Source organism: Dipodomys merriami, unplaced genomic scaffold (genome assembly GCF_024711535.1).
Source record: "Dipodomys merriami isolate MVZ:Mamm:240054 unplaced genomic scaffold, mDipMer1.0.p SCAF_1, whole genome shotgun sequence".
NCBI lineage: Eukaryota > Metazoa > Chordata > Mammalia > Rodentia > Heteromyidae > Dipodomys > Dipodomys merriami.
In genome coordinates, this window is record NW_027202270.1 from 132,102,561 (window position 1) to 132,121,556 (window position 18,996).

General features: G+C 50.1%; 1 protein-coding gene across 3 annotated transcripts in view; it reads left to right on the plus strand.

The window, feature by feature from the left end:
- The first annotated feature begins 546 nt into the window (after positions 1-546).
- Positions 547-18,996, plus strand: part of Actn1 (actinin alpha 1) — a 103,214-nt gene continuing 84,764 nt past the window's right edge. For 2 of the 3 annotated variants that reach the window (XM_070031419.1, XM_070031438.1), the window contains exon 1: positions 547-953. In XM_070031419.1, coding sequence (XP_069887520.1) covers positions 849-953 — 105 coding nt within the window. In that variant the 5' untranslated portion in view covers positions 547-848. The remainder of the gene's footprint in view (positions 954-18,996) is intronic. The other variant, XM_070031427.1, reaches the window with a different exon arrangement.

Genomic DNA, 18,996 nt, shown 5'->3' on the forward strand with positions numbered 1-18,996 from the left:
GTGTGTGTGTGTGTGTGTGTGTGTGTGTGTGTGTGTGTGTTGCCTACCAGATTCCCTGGGAAAGAAAAAAATAAAATAAAAAAGGAATGATCCTGGGGTCTCCTGAGCCCCTTCCCAGCCGGGCCCTGGGTGTGGGGCGCACGTCGGAACGCAGCCACGCCGGTGGCACCCGAGTTCGGGGCCTTCCCGCCGGTCAGGAGTAGGTCCAATCCCCGGCGAGCGCGCTGCGGCTCGGTCCCCAAGCTCTGGGAGGCGTCCCCCGTCTTTGGTCCCCGTTCAGCTTAAGCCGGTGTCACATGAGCGGCGGGGGAGTGGGAACCCGGGGAGCGGGCGGGGGCGTGCGCACCGGGGAGGGGTCCCGCCCCCCGTCCACCTCGGTGCACCGCGGCCCGCCTGACGGATGCCAGGAATTCCCAATGAGAGGCGAAGGGGGGGAAGTTTGGGCAACTCGGCCTGGCCAATGGAGAACCTCGGGAGGGCTCTGCCCCTTCCCCCGCCCCGCCCGCCCGCCTGCCCGCCCGCCTCGGCTCCCGCAGCGCCGCGCGCGAGTGGGTCCTCCTCAGTCGCTCCGTGTGCGTGGAGATTAGGTCGGAGCGCCCGCCCCGAGACCGGCAGCCGTCCCCGAGCTCCCGCCGTCCCCGTCGCCGCCTGCAGCGGCCTCGGCGAGCAGCAGCAGCAGCAGCAGCGGCAACAGCACCGCGGCGGAACCGGGCGCGGGGGAGCCAGCCCGGCGCCGCCAGCCCAGCCCTGCCCGGCCGACTCCCTGCGCACGCCTGGGCAGCCGCCGCCTCTATCGCCCGGAAAGAAGGTGGAGGAGGAAATCCAGTCCCCGGCACGCCAGCACCATCATGGACCATTATGATTCTCAGCAAACCAACGACTACATGCAGCCCGAAGAGGACTGGGACCGGGATCTGCTCCTGGACCCGGCCTGGGAGAAGCAGCAGAGAAAGGTTAGCCGGCGGCTCCCCCTCGGCGCCCGAGCCCCCAGCCGGCTCCCGCGTCGCCCGCTTCACCCTGGGGCTCTGGGCTCTGAACGGGTTCGGGGCGCGCACGGGCGGAGGCGGGGACGGCGAGGCCACCGAGAGGTGGGGTGTTGGGTTACCGGCGCGGGGAGGAAGGGGAGGGGGCGCCCCAGCCCGCGAACTGCGAGCCCGCGGGGAGGTGGCGCTGCCGGCGGGCAGGTTGCCTGGGTGTGTGTGGGGGGAGCGGGGGGCGCCCCACAGGCCGCCCCGGGGTTGCCGCCACCATCCCGGCGCGGGCCGGGATCGGAGGTGGTGCTCTGGAGACCCCCCCCCCCTCCGGCCTGGTGGCTGCTAGGGATCTATTTCCCCTCCCTTCCCCGCCCCCCTGGCCGCCTCCAGATGGCACACGGCACGGCTGTGCGCTTCCGGGGCCGCCCCGGGCTCTACCTGAGGGGCAGCCACCGGGGATTCTGCCCAGCAGCCCGGATCCCCGGGTGTCCAGAGATCGGGTGTTGGAGGGATTGGCTCCTGCCCGTGGGTCTGCCTGAGTGTGGCCGGGGCCCAGAAAGCTAAGGGGGAGGGGGGCCATGGGGGCGGGGTCAGGACAGTGAACCGTTTCTTATTGCTTAATTCAGTGGGTTGCTCGCCGGGAGCTTTGAGTCTGCGTCCCGCTCCACCGACCCCCCTCGCTCTTTTCCTGGAGAATAGCGAGTTTGGGCAGCTTGATTGGAGTTGAGGGGCTCTGGAGTGAGGGACGGACTCTGGAGCTCTTCGGGGTCCGTCGCTGGGGATATCTGCTTAGCCACAGAGCTGTGCCCCGGCTCTGTGCGCAGGGTTGGCGCTTCACTACCGGGGCTGGGCTGGGGACCTTGGCGTAGTGGACTGGGCATAGTGGCTAGTGGCAGGAAGAGGCCAGAAACCATCTGATTGGGGAGGGAGGTTGCCCCAATCTTGCCGCGGCTTCCTGCCTGCCTGCTCAGCGAGCCCTTGCCCCAGGCAGCCACGTACCCCGAACCCACCCCCCTCGCTCCCATCCGGTTCCTCCCCGTTTCATTACCCCCCCCTTCATTTGGAAATGGGGGGGACAGGATGGCGCGTCCCTCTGGATAGTGCGGTTAGGGCTGGGCTTGAGGGAGAATGCTCATGTCCAAAAATGGTAACATTCATTCCCCTTTTTAAACTTAAAAGGGGGGGAGTTTGAGAGCCGACTGAAGTTGTTTTTTTTTTTTTCCCCATCCTGTATTAGCTCACTCAGGAATCCTAAGCCCTGAAACGGTGCCCTTTTTACTCACTTCATCAGACTAGCCTAGGTAATTTAAAACATACGGACAATGGGCTTCCTTAAAGTGGCGACCCAGACCCCTCGACTTCTGCTGTGCCCAGAGGAACACAGCCACATCTACATCTTCAAAGAACTGAATAATTCGTAATGTGGCACTTGTTTAAGCTCACCTCTTTCTTTTGACCCAGTCTGGTAGAACTAGGGGGACCCTATTGCCACCAGCCCCTCACTGGCTGAATTTATTTCCTAGACCCATTGGACTGTTGGAGAAACTAAAAACTGAGCAATTGGGAGATTCCCAGGGAAGACAAGCAGGAGCTCTTTTATTATGATGATTATGATTATTATTCATTTTTAATTTTAAGGTGAAAATAGCTTTTAAATTAGGTAGGAGGAGTTGGATTAGAATCTGGAAGTCTCCAGATCTTTCACTGGGAGTAGAAGAGACATGCGGGCGGAGAGCCTGACTGTGCCCAGGAAGGCAGGACTGATGAAGTTGCCCAAGAAGCAAACCCCAGGAAAGGCAGTGAGATTCAGTTCCTGGGAGATAGACCTGAGTCCCAGCCTACAAGTAGTTCCCAGCATTACAGAATGAATGAATACACACATGCACTAAATGTATTTGGGAGAACTCTGACTTGGTGGAAACAGGTCATATGGGAAACTTGGCCATCTAGGGGGCAAAATCTAACCGTGAAAAGAGCTGACCATGTCTGAAGTGTGTCAGGCTCTGTTCTGATCATGTCTCCTTGATTGTCGCAGTTGTTACTCCCACGGCTCTGTGAGCCAGGCACAGCAAGAAGATGAGGAAACCAGGGCCAGAGAGGGGAAAGTAGCCACCCCTGAGTCCCTGGCTGTGTGTAGTTAGGCTGGTATGAAGCTAGGGGTAGGTGACTTCCACTCACTTGGCCCTCCTTGGTAAAGGAGGCAGCGAGGCTTGGGCCTGCTATCCTAAGCCAGAGCTTCTTGGGATTGGAGCAGCCTACAACTGGTTTTGATAGCAAAGATTGATGTCAACCCCTACAGCAGGCTTGACAGCAGAGGGACTGGCAGGCGGCCCTGTGGTTCTGAATTGGAAAATATGATCCAGTTTTTCCCCCTGTTATTCTCTGTTACTTTTTGTGGGCCTCAATTTCTTCATCTCCAGAATTTCTGCCTTTCCTTATTATGTAAGACTTAAAGCAACTTGTAATTTTGGGCATTCTCCCTACTGACCAGAAGAGGTGAGTGGACTGAATGGGACCAGGGCAGGAAAGTGGGCAGAGCTGGTCATTTCCAAGGGCAGGGGGAACAGGGGAGAAATGAGGGAGATGGGGAGAAGGACACAGTGTAGCCTATTTCATGGGGGGGGGGTGGGGAGGAGAAGACCTCACTTTTAACTCTGGAATAACCATGGCTATTTATGGGACTTGGAGCAAGTCATTTACTTCTCTGAGCTTTTAAAAATTACATGATTTCACAAATGCTTTGTGAGCCAGGACTGAGCCAGGTCCACGTTGGAGGTGTTGGAAGAAGGGCACTGAGCAAGATAGACCCTATTCTTAGGTCACTTCCCTTAATTTTCCTTATCTATAAGTGGAATGCATTTCTGCCTTGCCAGTCCCCTAGGGCACTTCCAGGTTCCAATCAAATGATGCAGTAGGAAATGCTTCTTTGGTGGAGATAGAGCCTGATGCAGATACAGGTAGAAGTCTGAGCAGGCAGGAGGCATGACTCAAGATGCTGTGTGGGGGTGGCCATGGCTTGTCCCTCCTCAGAGAATGCTTCAGTGCAGAGTTCTTGGAGCTGGTTCCCATGCCTCTAAAGGCAGATGCAGTTATCAGGTGGGTGGGGCATGTGGAGTAAAGGAGACACCTGTTCTTTGCCAGTGTTCACAGGTCAGCTGCTCTTTCCAGGATGATCATAGCTGCCGTTTCATTCCCTCACATAGATCTCACCCACACCTTTACCTATATGTGTATGGATATGAAGGCATCAGGCAGGCTGGAAAGAACATTGACTTGGAGTAGGATCCTGCCTCTATACTTTTTTTTCCCCAGACATGTGATCTCTTTGAGCCACAAATCCTTAGCTATGAAAATGAGCTGATGCAAGTTGACCTGAGATGTGTAAAATGGTGCTTCTGATGTCGAGTTGTATTTTCTGTCTTTTCCTGGACATTCTGATTGAATGTGTATTCCCACAGGTGTCAGTCCTTAGACTTTTTTTTTTTTTAAACATGGAGAAGCTTAATCAATATTTGTTCAGTGAATGGCTGCGGACACAGAGAGCAGCCTTGGCGGGTGAATGAAGGTGGCTGTGGATAAGTTCCAGATCCTAATTCTGTACCTTTGTCAGACTATGTCCCATGAAGATACCCTGCCTTGTTTATACTCCATTGAGGACGGTGAAACAATTGCTGGAGTTAACCAAGGACCCTGGGCAAGGCGGAGGACTGTAATGTGAGGAGGGCCCACCATGGAAAGCTTATCTGGAAAGGATGCTTTTAAAGCCAGAATGATGAAACTGGAAGGAGGAAAGAATTGGCTCTCCTTTTCTCAGACCCCTCTCTATTCTAGACTCCTGCCTGCCTTATCTCAGGCCAAGTGTCAACAGAACTAGGGACCCATTATATCCTGTTTTCTCTCCTGAATTCTTGGTGCCTAGCACACAGCAGGACTGTTGTAGGTGGCCTGGCTAAGAAGTGTCACTGAAAATGGGGTGAATGGCATCATGCATAGTTTGATCCCAACTCCAGGCTGTGGGAAGGAATAGAGGTGATATGCTTAATGCTCCAGATAAGGCACCTGGTCTAGGGGCTGGCTATATCCTGGCTCCAGCTTCTGTAGCTAAACATGCCCAGGCACACAAGGGATCAAATCTTGGCTTCCCTGTTGACTAGCTGTGGTGTTTTGGGCAAATCACATTCCCTCTCTGTGCCTGATGATAGCATCAGGAAAATGGGGAGAGTGTTTCTTGCTTGGTATAGGTATGTGCTGTAAATGAAGTACTGTATGAAAAGATACTAGCACATGTTTAATGTTCAATAAATGTCAACTGTTTTGGAAGAGTTGGAGTTTCTGTGGCATTTACCCAGTAGGCTTTCAGACAAGACATAATGAGTATGTCAACCCATCTTGGAACAAGCCAGGGTTGTCTAGGGGGTTAGGGGAATTGTGTTGTCCTTGGCCTGTGATTCTGAGTTCATTTCTGGTTCAATCTGTCATTAACCTCGGATTGTTCAGTCTCTGCCTATGCAATGATGTGGACTCCATCATCTACCCTTTCTCTACTTCCTCACTCTCTGGGACCAAAGGAGAGATGTTAAAAGTGCTTAAAAAATGGGTCAGCTTGAGCCAGGCACCGGAGGCTGACACCTGTAATCCTAGCTACTCAGGAGGCTGAGATCTGAGGATTATGGTTTCAAATCAGGGCTGGAAAGTCCGTGAGACTCTTTATCTTCAGGAAACTGGAAGTTGTGCTGTGGCTTAAAGTGGTAGAGTGCTAGCCTTGAACAAAAAAGCCCAGGCACAGTGCCCAGGCCCTGAGTTCAAGCCCTAGAACAAGCACCACCCCCCAAAAAAAGAAAAAGAAAAAGAAAAAAAAGGGTCTGCTTGTTATGGTCCAGGGAAAGTATTTATGCATTGTGAATGCTCCAAGAGCCAGTTACTTCAGGAGTGTCTTCAGCCCCTGATGTTTAGCTGCCCACACTTCCATCAGCTTCCCTCGCCCCACTATCCTTGAAACAGCTCCTTCCTCTTAAAACCCTGCGCCATGTGGGGGTGTTAAGAACAGGTGCCCACCGCTTGATAAGTGATTGGCCAAGCCTGAGTGAGAAATTGACAGGGAGGGGGAATGCTGAGGCCTTCAGACTGCATGCAGAGACCAGCTGACTCCCGACTAGGCAGGTCTGAGAAGCCTGCCTTGAGATGTGAAACAGATTTTCCAGTTTTGAGGAATGTATAGGATCGCCAGGGGCTGCCACTGTCCTCAACTGGAGGTGGGTTTGTGGGAGGAAGGGGCTGGCAGGCTCCTGCCTGCTGTGAAGTCACCTTCCTCCTCAAGGTTTGCTGCAGGCTGTTTTCAGGGAGCTGCTGCAAGGCTGCTTCTCCTCCATCTTTTCAAGGAAGGCCTGGGGCTGGGTCCCGGGCCATTGGGCCACAAACCATCCATGTGGCTTGAGGACTTGTCACATAAGCCTTGGTGCTTCCTGTGGGTTTGGACCTAGGCTGGGGCAGCTGGAGCCTGAGGCACGAGCTGGCCTGGGAAAGCTGCTGGGCAGTTCTAGGAGAGAAGGCTGCTTTTGAGAGTGTAGGAATGTTGAGATGCCCACTGTGAAGCCAGTTGGGCTGTTAAATGAATCCCCTCTTCACCACCACATGCTCTGTTCTCAGTGGGGTCTTGATTACAGGAAGAGTAGATGGATTGAAGACCAGAGTCATACCAGGCTGGATGAGCAATGATCAGGACAATGAGCAAACAGCCAAGGCGGATGCATGCTATAGCTTGTGTAAGGGCAGCAGCAAGCATATGGCCTTGGTAGAGAAGGTGATGCTCCTTCAGTTTGAGCAGAATCTGAAAGGACATTGGGAGGCAGCTCTGCCCAGTGAGGGCAAGACACAGGAGGGAGAGGGGAGAAGCGGGCGGGGAGGTGGGGGGCAGAGGGGGGACAGGACAAGGCCACTGTGAGTCATCGGCTGGGGATGTCCATTGTTCTCAGTCATCATGCTTTTTTCTCCTTCATTTGGCTTCTACTCCTTCTGCATTATTTATTTATTTTGTCAGTCGTGGGGCCTGAACTTTGGGCTTGGGCGCTGTCCCTCTTCTCTTCAGCTCAAGGCTAGGGCTCTACCACATGAGCCACAGCACCACTTCTGGCTTTTTCTGCTTATGTGGTGTTGAGGAATTGAACCCAGTGCCTCATGTATGAGAGGCAAGCACTCTACCATGAGCCACCTTCCCAGCCCCTATTATTATTATTATTATTATTATTACCATTATACTCATAATGGGGCTTGAACTCAGGGCCTGGGCACTGTCCCATAACTTTTTTGCTCAAGGATGGCTCTTTACCACTACTTCCAGCTCTTTGGTGGTTAGAGATAAGAGTCTTATGGACTCTTTTCTCCAGTCTGGCTTCAAATTGTGATCCTCAGATCTCAGCCTCCTAAGTAGCTAGGATGAACAAATTAACCACCAGTGCCCAGCTTGGCTTCTTCACCCCTTTCTGAGAGGGATGGTCCATTTATGAGGCAGGTCAGATTCTCAAGGCCCACACCTCTACAGGTATTGTTGGTGTCATCCTAGCTAGTTAGCCCCTCTGAGCTGCCCCCTGGACCCATCAGCCCTGCTTTTGTCACCTTTTGAGAATGGCCAGTGGCCAGACTTCTCTGCAGGAGAGTTATTCATCAGGGGTCCTGCAGCCCACCAGCTGGTGGTGCTTTGGAGAATTCTAACATATAGTTAGTTTCCCACAGAAGTCACAGGCAAAGGCAGCAGGCAGAGGAAAACCCCTTTAACCTGATTCCCTGGTACTGTTTAGATGGGTCAACTCTAATCTGACTCACTGTTCAGCCCAGGTTTCTGTGTCTACTACCTAAGAGCCAGCACCTATTGCTCTAAGTGCTTCACCACACCTGGCCCTGGGAGCTGGGCAAGAGCATGAGCGTTGGAGGAGGGACCCAGTGTACCATCGAGACTTCCCACCTCTTCCTAGCATAGATATCAAGTCCAAGCTCCCCTAATCCTTCTTTCCCACCAGGTGAGATTGAGCAGTTAGAGGGCTGCTCAGGCCCACTCTCCTCTGCCTTCTATCACGTCCTGCCCTGCCTGGGGCTTATATGGTAAGCTGACTATGAGTTCAGCCTAGTAATGTGTAGGCCCTCTGGGCCATGTGTGGCAACTTTATGACCCTAACCTGCCCTCACATGTGCTCTATTCATTTAACCCCAGGTGGCTGTAGAGGGGATGGACCAGTGTGTGTACTCAATACTCTCCCAGAAAACTGGCTGTCTTGGTTGTGTGTGTATGTATGTGTGTATGTGTATGTGTGTATGTATGTGTGTATGTGTGTGTGTGTGTGCGCACACGTGTCCTGGGACTTGAACTCAGTGCTTGGGTGCTGTCCCTGAGCTTCTTGGCTCAAGACTAGTATTCTATTACTTGAACTCTATTCCTTTTTCTTTTTTTTTTGTCATGATGGGGCCTGAACTCTGGGCCTGGAAGCTGCCCCTCAGCTCTTCAGCTCAAGGCTAGTGCCCTACCACTCGAGCCACAGAGCTACTTCTGGCTTTTTCTGCTTATGTGGTGCTGAGGGATCGAATCCAGGGCCTCATGTAAGCGAGGTAAGCGCTCTACCACGGAGCTACCTTCCTAGCCCCTCCATTCCTTTTTTTTGGGGGGGGGGGAGAGTAATTAACTGGGTATAAGAGACTCATGGACTTTCCTGCTGGCTTTGAACTGGTTTTGAAATTCTCAGATCTCAGCTTCCTGAGTAGCTAGGATTATAGCTATGAGCCCCTGGTATCCGGCCTATTTTTAAGTTTATAAGAAAAAAAATTCCTCTTCTAATTAAGACGACTCACCCTTTGTGAGCATGTTCTGAGTGCCAGGGGCTGTCCTGAGCGTGGGGATTGGGTGCATGAGCATAGCTGACACACTGAGGTGGACACCAGCGCAGGTCCAGTGCCTGGCAGGACAGGAGGTTTCTAGGATCACACAGCCAACATGTTGTGGTGCTGGGATCTGAAGCCAGGCCGTCTGGCTCTGACATTTGCACTTCTCACAACTTTTGCTCTGCTGCTTATAAAAACAAATGCCTGTGTGGGTAGGAACATTGAACCAAAGACACATGTATACAAACAAAACTCCAGCGATGGAGACGTTCTGGAATGAGATAGTGGAGATGATTGCACAACCTTGCAAATATAGTCACAAACCACTGGATTGTGTACTTTAAAATGGTGACACTGATGGTATAAGAACTGGAGCACAATTTTGAAAAATCTAAGGTAAGCGTACATCATATAAAGAAGGTGACAATTGCCTGTCATCCCACCTGCCACGCATGAATACTGCTCAGGTGATTTGATGGCACCTGCCATTCCTGCCCTTATTAAGTGTTTTCCCCCTTGTTCCTCTTGCTCACTGTTTAAAGCTAGGGGCCTGGGGTCACTGTGACAGAGGAAAGCTGAGAAGGAAAGTCATTAGGAAGGCAGCTTTCATGAAAATCATGGTGTCTGATGTGGCCCTTTTCTTGGAAGCTGACTAAGAATAGATGACAGATAAGCACAGGGAACAGAAGGCTGGGGAGGGCGGGGGAGGCGCGCATGGCTTTCTTCATCTCCCCAAGTCTCAGTTCCTAGGGGAAAGTCCTGGTGACCAAACAGCTAAACTCTGTGGTCTGGGATTGCTTCCCTTCCTGTTCTCCTCAAGGATGGCATTCTTTAGGGTCCAAGGCAGGCGTCCAGTGGGGAGGCAGTGGCACCTCTCCCAGGAGGTTGCCTAGCAATAGCAAGAAGGTAACTTAGCCTACTACAGAGGCGGGAGGAGAATAAAAGGCAGCGAGGATGGCAACTGGGTGTAGATACGGAGGATGCTGTTCCCCTGGAAACTGCTGAAACAACCCGCTTGGTCCTTGGCTACCACGGACCACTTCTGGAGCTGGGATCTGCTCTGCACTGAGAGGGAGTCGGGTCAGGGTGGTGGATGCACAGTGTGTCAGCCATGTTCTGGTAGTGACCTCAGTTGACATCACAGCACTCTGGTGAGGGATGTGGGATGATGAACCTTCTTCATAGATCAGAGATACGGATAACCTCTTCACAGCAGCACTGAGAAAGAGCTGGAAATGAAGGTAGCTGGTGTACTCCTTTTTTTTTTTTTTGCCAGTCCTGGGGCTTGAACTTAGGGCCTAGGCACGTCCCTGAGCTGCTTTTGCTCAAGGCTAGTACTCGAGCACTTGAGCCACAGTGCTACTTCTGGCTTTTTCTGTTTATGTGGTTCTGAGGAATGGAACCCAGGGCTTCATGTATGCTAGGCAAGCACTACTACTAAGCCACATTCCCAGCCCAGGTGTATTCCTTCCTTAAAAGGAAATGTTGGTTTTAGTTGAGAGCATTTCTAAACTAAGTTACCAAGAGGTAAAGGTAAATGTTTATCTCTGGGAAGGGAAGAGATAAGTCAAGGCAGGCTGGCCAGGAGAGAGATCTATTTTCTATCAACCAATCAGTATTTATTAACAATATCTTGGTTTTTCAAATAAGTAAAAATACTAATCATTTCCACACTGATTGGAGGTTAATTGGTTTGGATTACTTTTGTCTGTCCAGTGACTTTATGTGGAAGGTACCTTTTAGTTTTTTGTTATTAGATAGGGAAATTAATACCCAGAGATGTTAAGCAACTTACCTGGGAGTGACCAGCTAGTACACCTGAATTATGAATGAAATTAGTCAGATTGACTTCAGAATCCTATTTTTAACCAGAAGTACAAACACAATCATTAAGGAGTTATGATTTTTTTTCTTGACAGTTTAAAATTCTTATTTGCCAACTTTGTGTTTTTCACCAACTCAGAGAGCAGAAACTGCCAAAGGTTTTACAGTCTTTTGCTCTGGTGCTGTCATAGCAGCCAATGTTGGCTCTGTGTGTGTGTGTGTGCGTGTGTGTATGTGTGTATGCACGCGTGTGCGTACATGTGTGTGTGCACACACATACATGTATGCATGTCTGTCGGTACTAGGGGCTTGAACTCAGGGCCTCATGTTCTTGTTTGGCCTTTGTTTTTATTTTTTGTTTGTTTGTTTTTTTTGGGGGCGGGAGTCTGGTCATGGGGCATGAACTCTGGGCCTGGGCACTGTCCCTCAGCTCTTCAGCTCAAAGCTAGTGCTCTACCACTTGAGCCACAGCGCCATTTCCGGCTTTTTTCTTTTTGCTTATGTGGTGCTGAGGAATTGAACCCAGGGCCTCAGGCATGCAAGGCAAGCGCTCTACCACTGAGCCAACTTCCCAGCCTGTTTTTGTTTTTTGTTTGCTGGTCTTAAGCAAACTCTGAGCCTGGGAACTGTCCCTAAGCTCCTTTTGCTCAAGGCTAGCTAGCACTTTCTCACTTGAGCCCTAGCTCCACTTTTGGCTTTTTCTGTGATTTAGTCTGGCTTCGAACTGCTATCCTTAGATCTTAGCCTCCTGAGTAGTTAGAATTATAGGCATGAGCCAGCAGCACCCAACTCCTTGTTTGGCTTTTTTACTCAAAGTTGGTGATCTACTACTTGAACCATATCTCCACTTCTGGCATTTTGTTGGTTAAGTAGAAATAAGAGTCTCTTGGATTTGTCTCCCTAGCCTGGCTTAGAACTGCAATCCTCAGTGTAGCTAGGATAACAGGTATGAGCCCCAGAAGATGCCTCTGTGTGTGTGTGTGTGTGTGTGTGTGTGTGTGTGTGTGTGTGTGTGTGTGTGTGTGTGTGTATGTGTGTGTGTGTGTGTGTGTGTGTGTGTGTGGTGTATGTGTACAGGGACTGGGGCTTAAACTTAGGGCTTCATGTTCATGCTCAGCTTTTCACTCAAGGCTGTCGCTCTACCACTTGAGCCATACCTCTGGTTCCCCCTTTTTGTCTTGTTAGATACTCACTCAGTCCTCTGTGCTTTCCTAGCAGTCCTGATAGCTTACTGTCACTGAAGCTTTCCAACTTCTGGTTTTTGAATACTCTTGCTCTTATATTGGCTGGACACACAACATGAGATCTTGTTTCATGTTGACTTTTAAATTTCTTATGTCTGCCAGGTGCCAGTAGCTTGTGCCTGTAATCCTAGCTACTCAGGAGGCTGAGATCTGAGGATCACCGTGTGAAGTCAGTCTGGGCAGAAAAGTCCATGAGACTCTTTTCTCCAATAAACTACTTAGAAAAAGCCAGAAGTGGTGCTGTGGCTCAAGTGATAGAGTGCTAGCCTTGAGTACAAAGAGGCTTAGGGACAGCGCTCAGGCCCTGAGTTCAAGCCCCAGAACAGGAAAAACAAAAACAACAAACACAATTTTTTTCTGTCACTTTAATTTTTTTTTTTTTTTGTCGGTCGTGGGGCTTGAACTCTGGGCCTGAGTGCTGTCCCTGCGCTCTTCAGCTCAAGGCTAGCGCTCTACCACTTGAGCTACAGTGCCACTTTCTTTCTGTCACTTAAAAAAAAAATTGGGATAAAACTTGTACCTGCTAAAACTGCCTGCCCAGCTCTACCATCATGGCAGTGGCTGGCTTCTGGGGGAGAGGAAAAATGGAGAGAGTTTAACTGAACGACAAGTCTTAAATATAAGTGAAGCAATAAGAACAACTCAAGATGGTGTATAATCAAGTACTCATTTTGTGATTCATGGTTTTTAGCATTTATGATTTCACATTGATCATTATGTGATTTCTCTCCATTACTCATAATGAGCAAACCTGAGAAGTGGTATGTAAGGTTCAGAAAGGAGACTTGTCAGGGTCTTGGCCACAGTAGAATGGCTTGGAGTTGGTTTGGGCCCATGCCTTTGACTGGGACTGGAGGAGTGGGGGGGTCTGGAGGCTAAGCCTTTCCAAAGCCACCTTTCTTGCTTGAAAAATGTGGGGAATGGCAATTAGGTTTCTCAGCATTTTTCAATTTGAGGCATAACTGTCAGGAATAGACTTGGATCCCCTGTACCTGGAAGAGTCCCTTTGCCCCTAGTGGCTTCTTCCTGGAGGACTCTGCTGCTTCCTTATTCTCACGTTACTTGCTTCATCCACTGCCTGGAGAGCCTTCCTTTGTGGTCATCAGGGGAACCAAATAGGCTTTGAACCCGGCAGCTGGGCTCAGGTTTATTTGGATTTTAAAATCCTGTGCACATGAAAACCACCAAGCTCGTGATTAAGCCTCGAGACTCTTAAGAATGAAAGTAGTGGGGGACAATGGGGCTTTGCTTGGCTTTTTGACACTGTGGGGCTAGTCATTTGGGGGCGTACCTGGAGAATAGCCCAGGATGGTCTTGTGAGAGGACGTTCTTGTGTCTTGTCCCCCAACGTTGTGCCAAATGCCAAAGGAAGCAAGCGGCAGGGTGTGAAACCCAAAGACCTCAAAGGTCAGCTGTGGGTAGGAAAGCAGTCAGGTGGGGGAAGGGAGCCTTCTTGTCTCTGCTACCTTGTTGTTCCTGTTTCTTGATGATTGGAAGTTATGGGGCTGTTTGGAGCTTGGCCACAGGTCACAGGATTGTCGTTGGAATCCAGGCTAGGACTTGGGAGAGGAACATTTTTATGGGTCTAAAGATTTATTTTTTAAAAGCCATCTGCGAAGCTGGTTATAGTGGATGGGAGTAAGATGGACTGGTGCTTGAGCTCTATTTTCAAGTCGTCTGTAGATGAAATGACAGGAGAGGAGGGAACTTCGAGGTGGGTGGCCTCCCTCAGGCGGGTCTCTTGCTGGAACCTGGCTTTCTGTGTTAGACAAGGCACCTCAGGGAGCCTGGCTTGTGGGTGGGAGGGGGTGTGGAAGTCAGGCTCTGCCTCTTCTTCTTCAATCCCACGTGGAGATGTCCACGCATAACAGCTTGTGGTTAGGGGGTAGATAGAGAACTAGACCTTTTAGTTCTTCTCAGTCCAGGCCCAGCCTGGATAAACAGGATCCCTGCCTCCCCTGTCAGCATGACTGCAGCCCTGCCTGTGTGCCTGCTGCTCCCAGAAGCCCCTCTATTGTTTTTGGCTATGGCCTTAACTTTGGCAGAGGAGCAGTTCCCTTTAAACACTGCAGACGTCCTCCAGATAATACATAATGGCACTTTCCAGTCAAGTTCCCGATATTTCGGAAGGGCCTTTCTTTCCAGGAACCCAAAGTGCTTTTCCAGACTCCTCACTGGGAGTTGGGACGTGGGGGAGGCGGCTTATGAATATGTTTTCCGGGAGGCCGGGAACTGGGGCCAGACCCTGGTTTCCTGCCCTTCATCTGGGTTGCTACTAGCCAGGACTGTTTGGAGGTATCTTTATGCATATAAGGCCCTGAGGCCTCTTTGAGAAATTTAGATTGTTTTTTTCCAGACATAGGTCCAAACCAAAGACCTATCTTCTCTTTTCTCCTTATCTTTTCCTTTCTTCACCCCCCCACCCCGCTACCTCTCTCTCTTTCTTTCTTTTATATTATGATGCTGAAGATACAATCTAGGACCCTATATGTACTAGACAAGGGAATGACCACTGAACTCTACTTTAGCCGTCTTCTTGCTTTTTTTTTTTTTAAGTTAAGCAAACATAAATTTAGAGATTAATCATACATAGTACCCCCAGCCTCCCCCCACAAATAAAGAATTCTGTTGGGGACTGAGTTTGAGTCTGTCACCTATCCTGACAAACTGTTTGTCATAGACAGGGAGACCATGTTGGCATCTGAGGATGCCCAGCTGGGGATCTACCCCTGAGCCTCTTTCCATGGAAGCTACAATTGGGAAGAAGGCTTAGCTTAGGCCTATCTTGCTAGACCAGGAGCCCTGGCCAGGAATGTGCCAGGGAATTTGCACTGAGCATCCTTTCTTCCCCTGTGCAGCTCCGGTACTGTGCTAGGTCAGGCATACTTTACAGATAGTCCTTCATTCAGTGATCACATCTGTCTGAGACAGCTGGCAAGAGCTGAAGGGCATTTAAGGATGTTTGGAAAGACCTCGAAGGCTCAGGTGGTTACAGCAGGTATCTCTAGACTTTCTGATTTATTTATTTATTTAGTCAGAATCCAGTTACAGCCCAGGCTGGCCTTGAACTCATGTTCCTTCCTGAGGCTGCCATAACAGGTATGCATCACCACCACCACCACCCACTCTTTTCTTCTCTCTTAGCCTTTTTTTGTTTGTTTGTTTGGTTTTTTTTTTTGGTCAGTTGTGGGGCCTGGGCACTGTCCCTGAGTTTTTTGCTCAAGGCTGGTACTCTACCACTTGAGCCATACCTCTGCTTCCAGCTATTTGGTGGCTAATTGGAGATAGGAGTCTCATGGACTTTTCTGCCTGGGCTAGCTTTGAAGTGTGATCTTCAGATTTCATCCTCCTGAATAGCTTGGATTAGAGGTGTGAGTCTCTAGTGCCCAATTTTATGACTTCTTGAAGAAGCAACTATGTAATGACAGCACTACTGTGAGTTTGGGAATGCTTTTGAGTGAATTTATAGTTTATATTTCACAGTGGGTTCTTGGAACATTTTGGGAGCTACTGGTAGTCTGCAGGACAGAAGCTGTGCTCTGGCTGTAGGTAGAGTTTAGATGACGTCAGAGGTGAGAGCCATGGTAAGCCCTCTTGGCCAGTCCCATTCCCAGCAAGGGAGCCAGTGGGGTCACAGCCTTGTCACCCTTGGCCCAGCCTGCTTTCCTTACTCCTGCCTCTTCTTCTCCTGGCTCTCTGCCACTCAGCCATTGCTATTGCCAAATTAGTGCCTGAGCCAGAGGATTGCTGGCGAGAGAGCTGCAAAGGACAGCTGTGTTGGCAAGGCTGCTGGCAGGCCTGGTACAGCCTCTGGGGCACCTCCATGAAGCGCTGAGCACATTTGGAGGAGTCTCAGGGGGCTGTCACTGACCAGTGACCTGAGGCCGCTTGGATGATGTAAGGTGGGCTTTGCGTCCACTGGGCTCCTGACCTATTCAGTCCAGCTTCCTGGAGACCAGGCCTACTCAGTGGGTATATCCAGCCACAAGTATAGGCAGTTACAGGTCAGCAGGAGGGGCTTGGCAGGAGCAGTGGAGCTAGGTATCAGTGGTCTGAGTCCTCAAGGGCCTCTCTGGAGTGTTCCCAGGCAGAAGTACGGCTGGCTTCATAGATTCAGGAAGGAGGCCAGAGGCAGGGATGAGGTAGACCTCCTCTGATGACCTCAGGCCCTACCACACTGTGTGGCACCCTTTCCTTGGATATGTGATGTGCAGTGGAGGGAGCCAGCTCTCTTGTAGACAGTCCTGTTTTCTCCTGGCCAGCCCCCTCCTTCAGAGCCCTCTGTTGGGGGGCTGGACATACTGGCCTGTCCCTTATACCCTGAACCTTCTCTCCCTGCACAGTGAGATCTTTGCATTTGGTTGGGATCCCTGCTTCAAAGAACCTTGTAGATTTGGGGATTTCAAAGGAAGTGAAGCCTAGATCTCAGTTTTCCTTCCTCCTCTAGTCTCCCGGCAAGAAATGAGGTTCTCTCCTGAGGGTGGACATTTTTAAATTTTTATTATTGTTATAAAGGTGATGTACAGAGGGATTACAGTTACATACATCAGGTAAAGAGTATATTTAATTTTGGATTGTGTCACCCCTTCCCTTCCTCTCTCCCAGTTTTTCCCTCCCACTCCCATGCACAAGTTGTGTAGTTCATTTTCATTGTATAGAGTCCAGTGATTACCATTGAAGAAATGTCTCTTTAATTCACAAATTGAGCCAGCATAGTGCATTGTGCATATTGCTGTAAAAACAGCCTAAGCGAAACAAGGGATTCCAGTGAACAGCTCTCCTTTTAGGATGCTCTTCCATGACAGGGATATTTCAAAACCTATTTACTACTGGGTACCGGTGGCTCACTGCTGTAATTCTAGCTACTCAGGAGGCTGATATCTGAGGACCACAGCTCAAAGCCAACCTGGGCAGGTAAGTCCAGATTCTTTATCTCTAATAAACTACTGAGAAAGCTAGAAGTGGAGCTGGGTTCATGATAGCTCATGCCTGTAATCCTACCTACTCAAGAGGCTGAGATCTGAGGATCATTGTTCAAAGCCAGATGAGGCAGGAAAGTAAATGAGACTCTTATCTCCAATTAATCACACACACAAAAACCAGAAGTGGTACTGTAACTCAAGTGGTAGAGTGCTAATTTTGAGCAAAAGGAACTTAGGAACAATGCTCAGGCCCAGAGTTCTAGGCCCAGGACCTGAAAAAAAAAATACAAAACTGGAAGTGGAGACGTGGCTTAAGTGATAGAGCACTAGCCTTAAGCAAAAGAAGCTTAGGAACAGTGCCTAGTCCTTGAGTTCAAACCCCAGGACTGGACCCTCTGCCAAAAAAAATAAAACAACAACAAAAAAAACCACATCAACTTTCCTATCACCCTAGAGATGAACAAAACCTTCAGCATTTCAAATGATAAAAACCCATAAATACCTTCAAAATGCACTTAGTATATATCTTTAGCTCCCTGCCATGTTAAATATTCTAGAGATGGCATTTCCACGCTTCTCATGAGAGTGGCTCTCCTTTAGCCATCTCATCCTGGGTCGTGTACATCTAGTCAATCATGGTGTCTCTAGCAGGGCCTTAGTTTATCTGCCTCCTCCTCTCTTTCTCTTGGTACACTGGGGTTGGCATTTGGGAGAAGAGTGGCAAGGCTACCCCTTTTAAATGATTAGGGCAGATAGCTGCTTGGCAGGAAATGGTTCTGCTCTCTGGAAACAGTAACTGGTCCTAGATGATGTACTAGGGCCTCAGGAGACCCCCAGCTCTAGTGTGAGTGCTGTCTATGGTTGCTGTGTTGGTGGATAATTCATATCTTAAGCTTCATTGGTATACCAAAGGGCTGGATCATAGGATGGTAGCAGGATGGTGAAGGGTGACAGGATGATTCTGTCAAGGAGATCGTCTCCAAGGTCGAGTGGGGCCAGTGCTCTAAAGACCAGCAGAAAAAAAAAAAAAAAACAGAAAAAAAAAAAAAAAAAGACCAGCAGACCCAGACACATTTCCAGGTGACCTTGAGGTTGACCTCTGGGCTTCCCAGCCTGCTTCTGAAGCTAAGTCTTATGTAGGGAGTCTGCAGTATCCTCAGCTTTCAGGAATTTGCTCCCACTCTCTAGGGTGGGCGTGGGTAGGGCCAGGTGAGTGTACTTCCCTTCTAGTGTCTTTGGCCTTGCCTTTTCTGACTCTGGAAATGCCAGCCTCGGGTGTGGCTCTGAGTGGGAAGGCAGGTGTCCCAGGAGGGCAGCACTAGGGAGGCCTTATTTGGAGTTTGAGAGGCTGCCTAGCTCCACCCCTAAGCCTGGGTGCTCCAGGTGTGGTCTGGGGTGGCTCAGGAAGAGTGGGAGAATATCCTTTTCCCCTGCAAAGTGGATTGCTCATAATTGGCCCTTTGTGTTGGTTTGGCTGACACCCTAACACTCCCCCTAACCCCTCCCACACTGGCTAGGGAATGAAGGTGGCCACCTGCCCTGTGGGCTCAGTAGGTCTGGGGAACTGTGGCCAGAGTCCTGGAGCAACTTTAATCCTGGAATTTGCCTAAGGGTCTGGTGTCAATAAGCGGCCTGTTTACTTTCAGGGGCCAGCTCTTGTACTTCTCTCCTTTGCACCTATTTGAAACCATCAGATCATAGTATTCCAAGCCACAAGGAACGTCCACCATCATCTAACCCCTACTCCTCCAATGGAGGGACTGAGGTGTATAGTGACACTTGGAGTTGGCTGAGGACACTGCTCCAAGTTCCTTCTTTGTGAGGCTGACTTTGTAAGGGTCTTTACTCTGCATACACAAAATCCCATTTTTTGAAGTCATTCTGCAGGTGAGTTCTGAAACACCTTTGTGTAGACACATACCTGGCCACTGTGCTGTGAGGGCAGATAAAACCACATGGCTTCTGGCCAGTGTGTGGGTAGTCCATTTCAGGTGACTTTCCCAGGTGGAAAGTAATGATGGGCAGGTAGACCTCAACACTCTCACCTGCCCTGGGCTGGTTCCCGAGCTTTCTATTGGGGAGGGCAGCAGGGATAGGTAGAAGCAGTGTAGTGCTGAGGCTGTTTGTACACTCTGTTCGTGAATCATAGGAACAACCCTTTGAAGA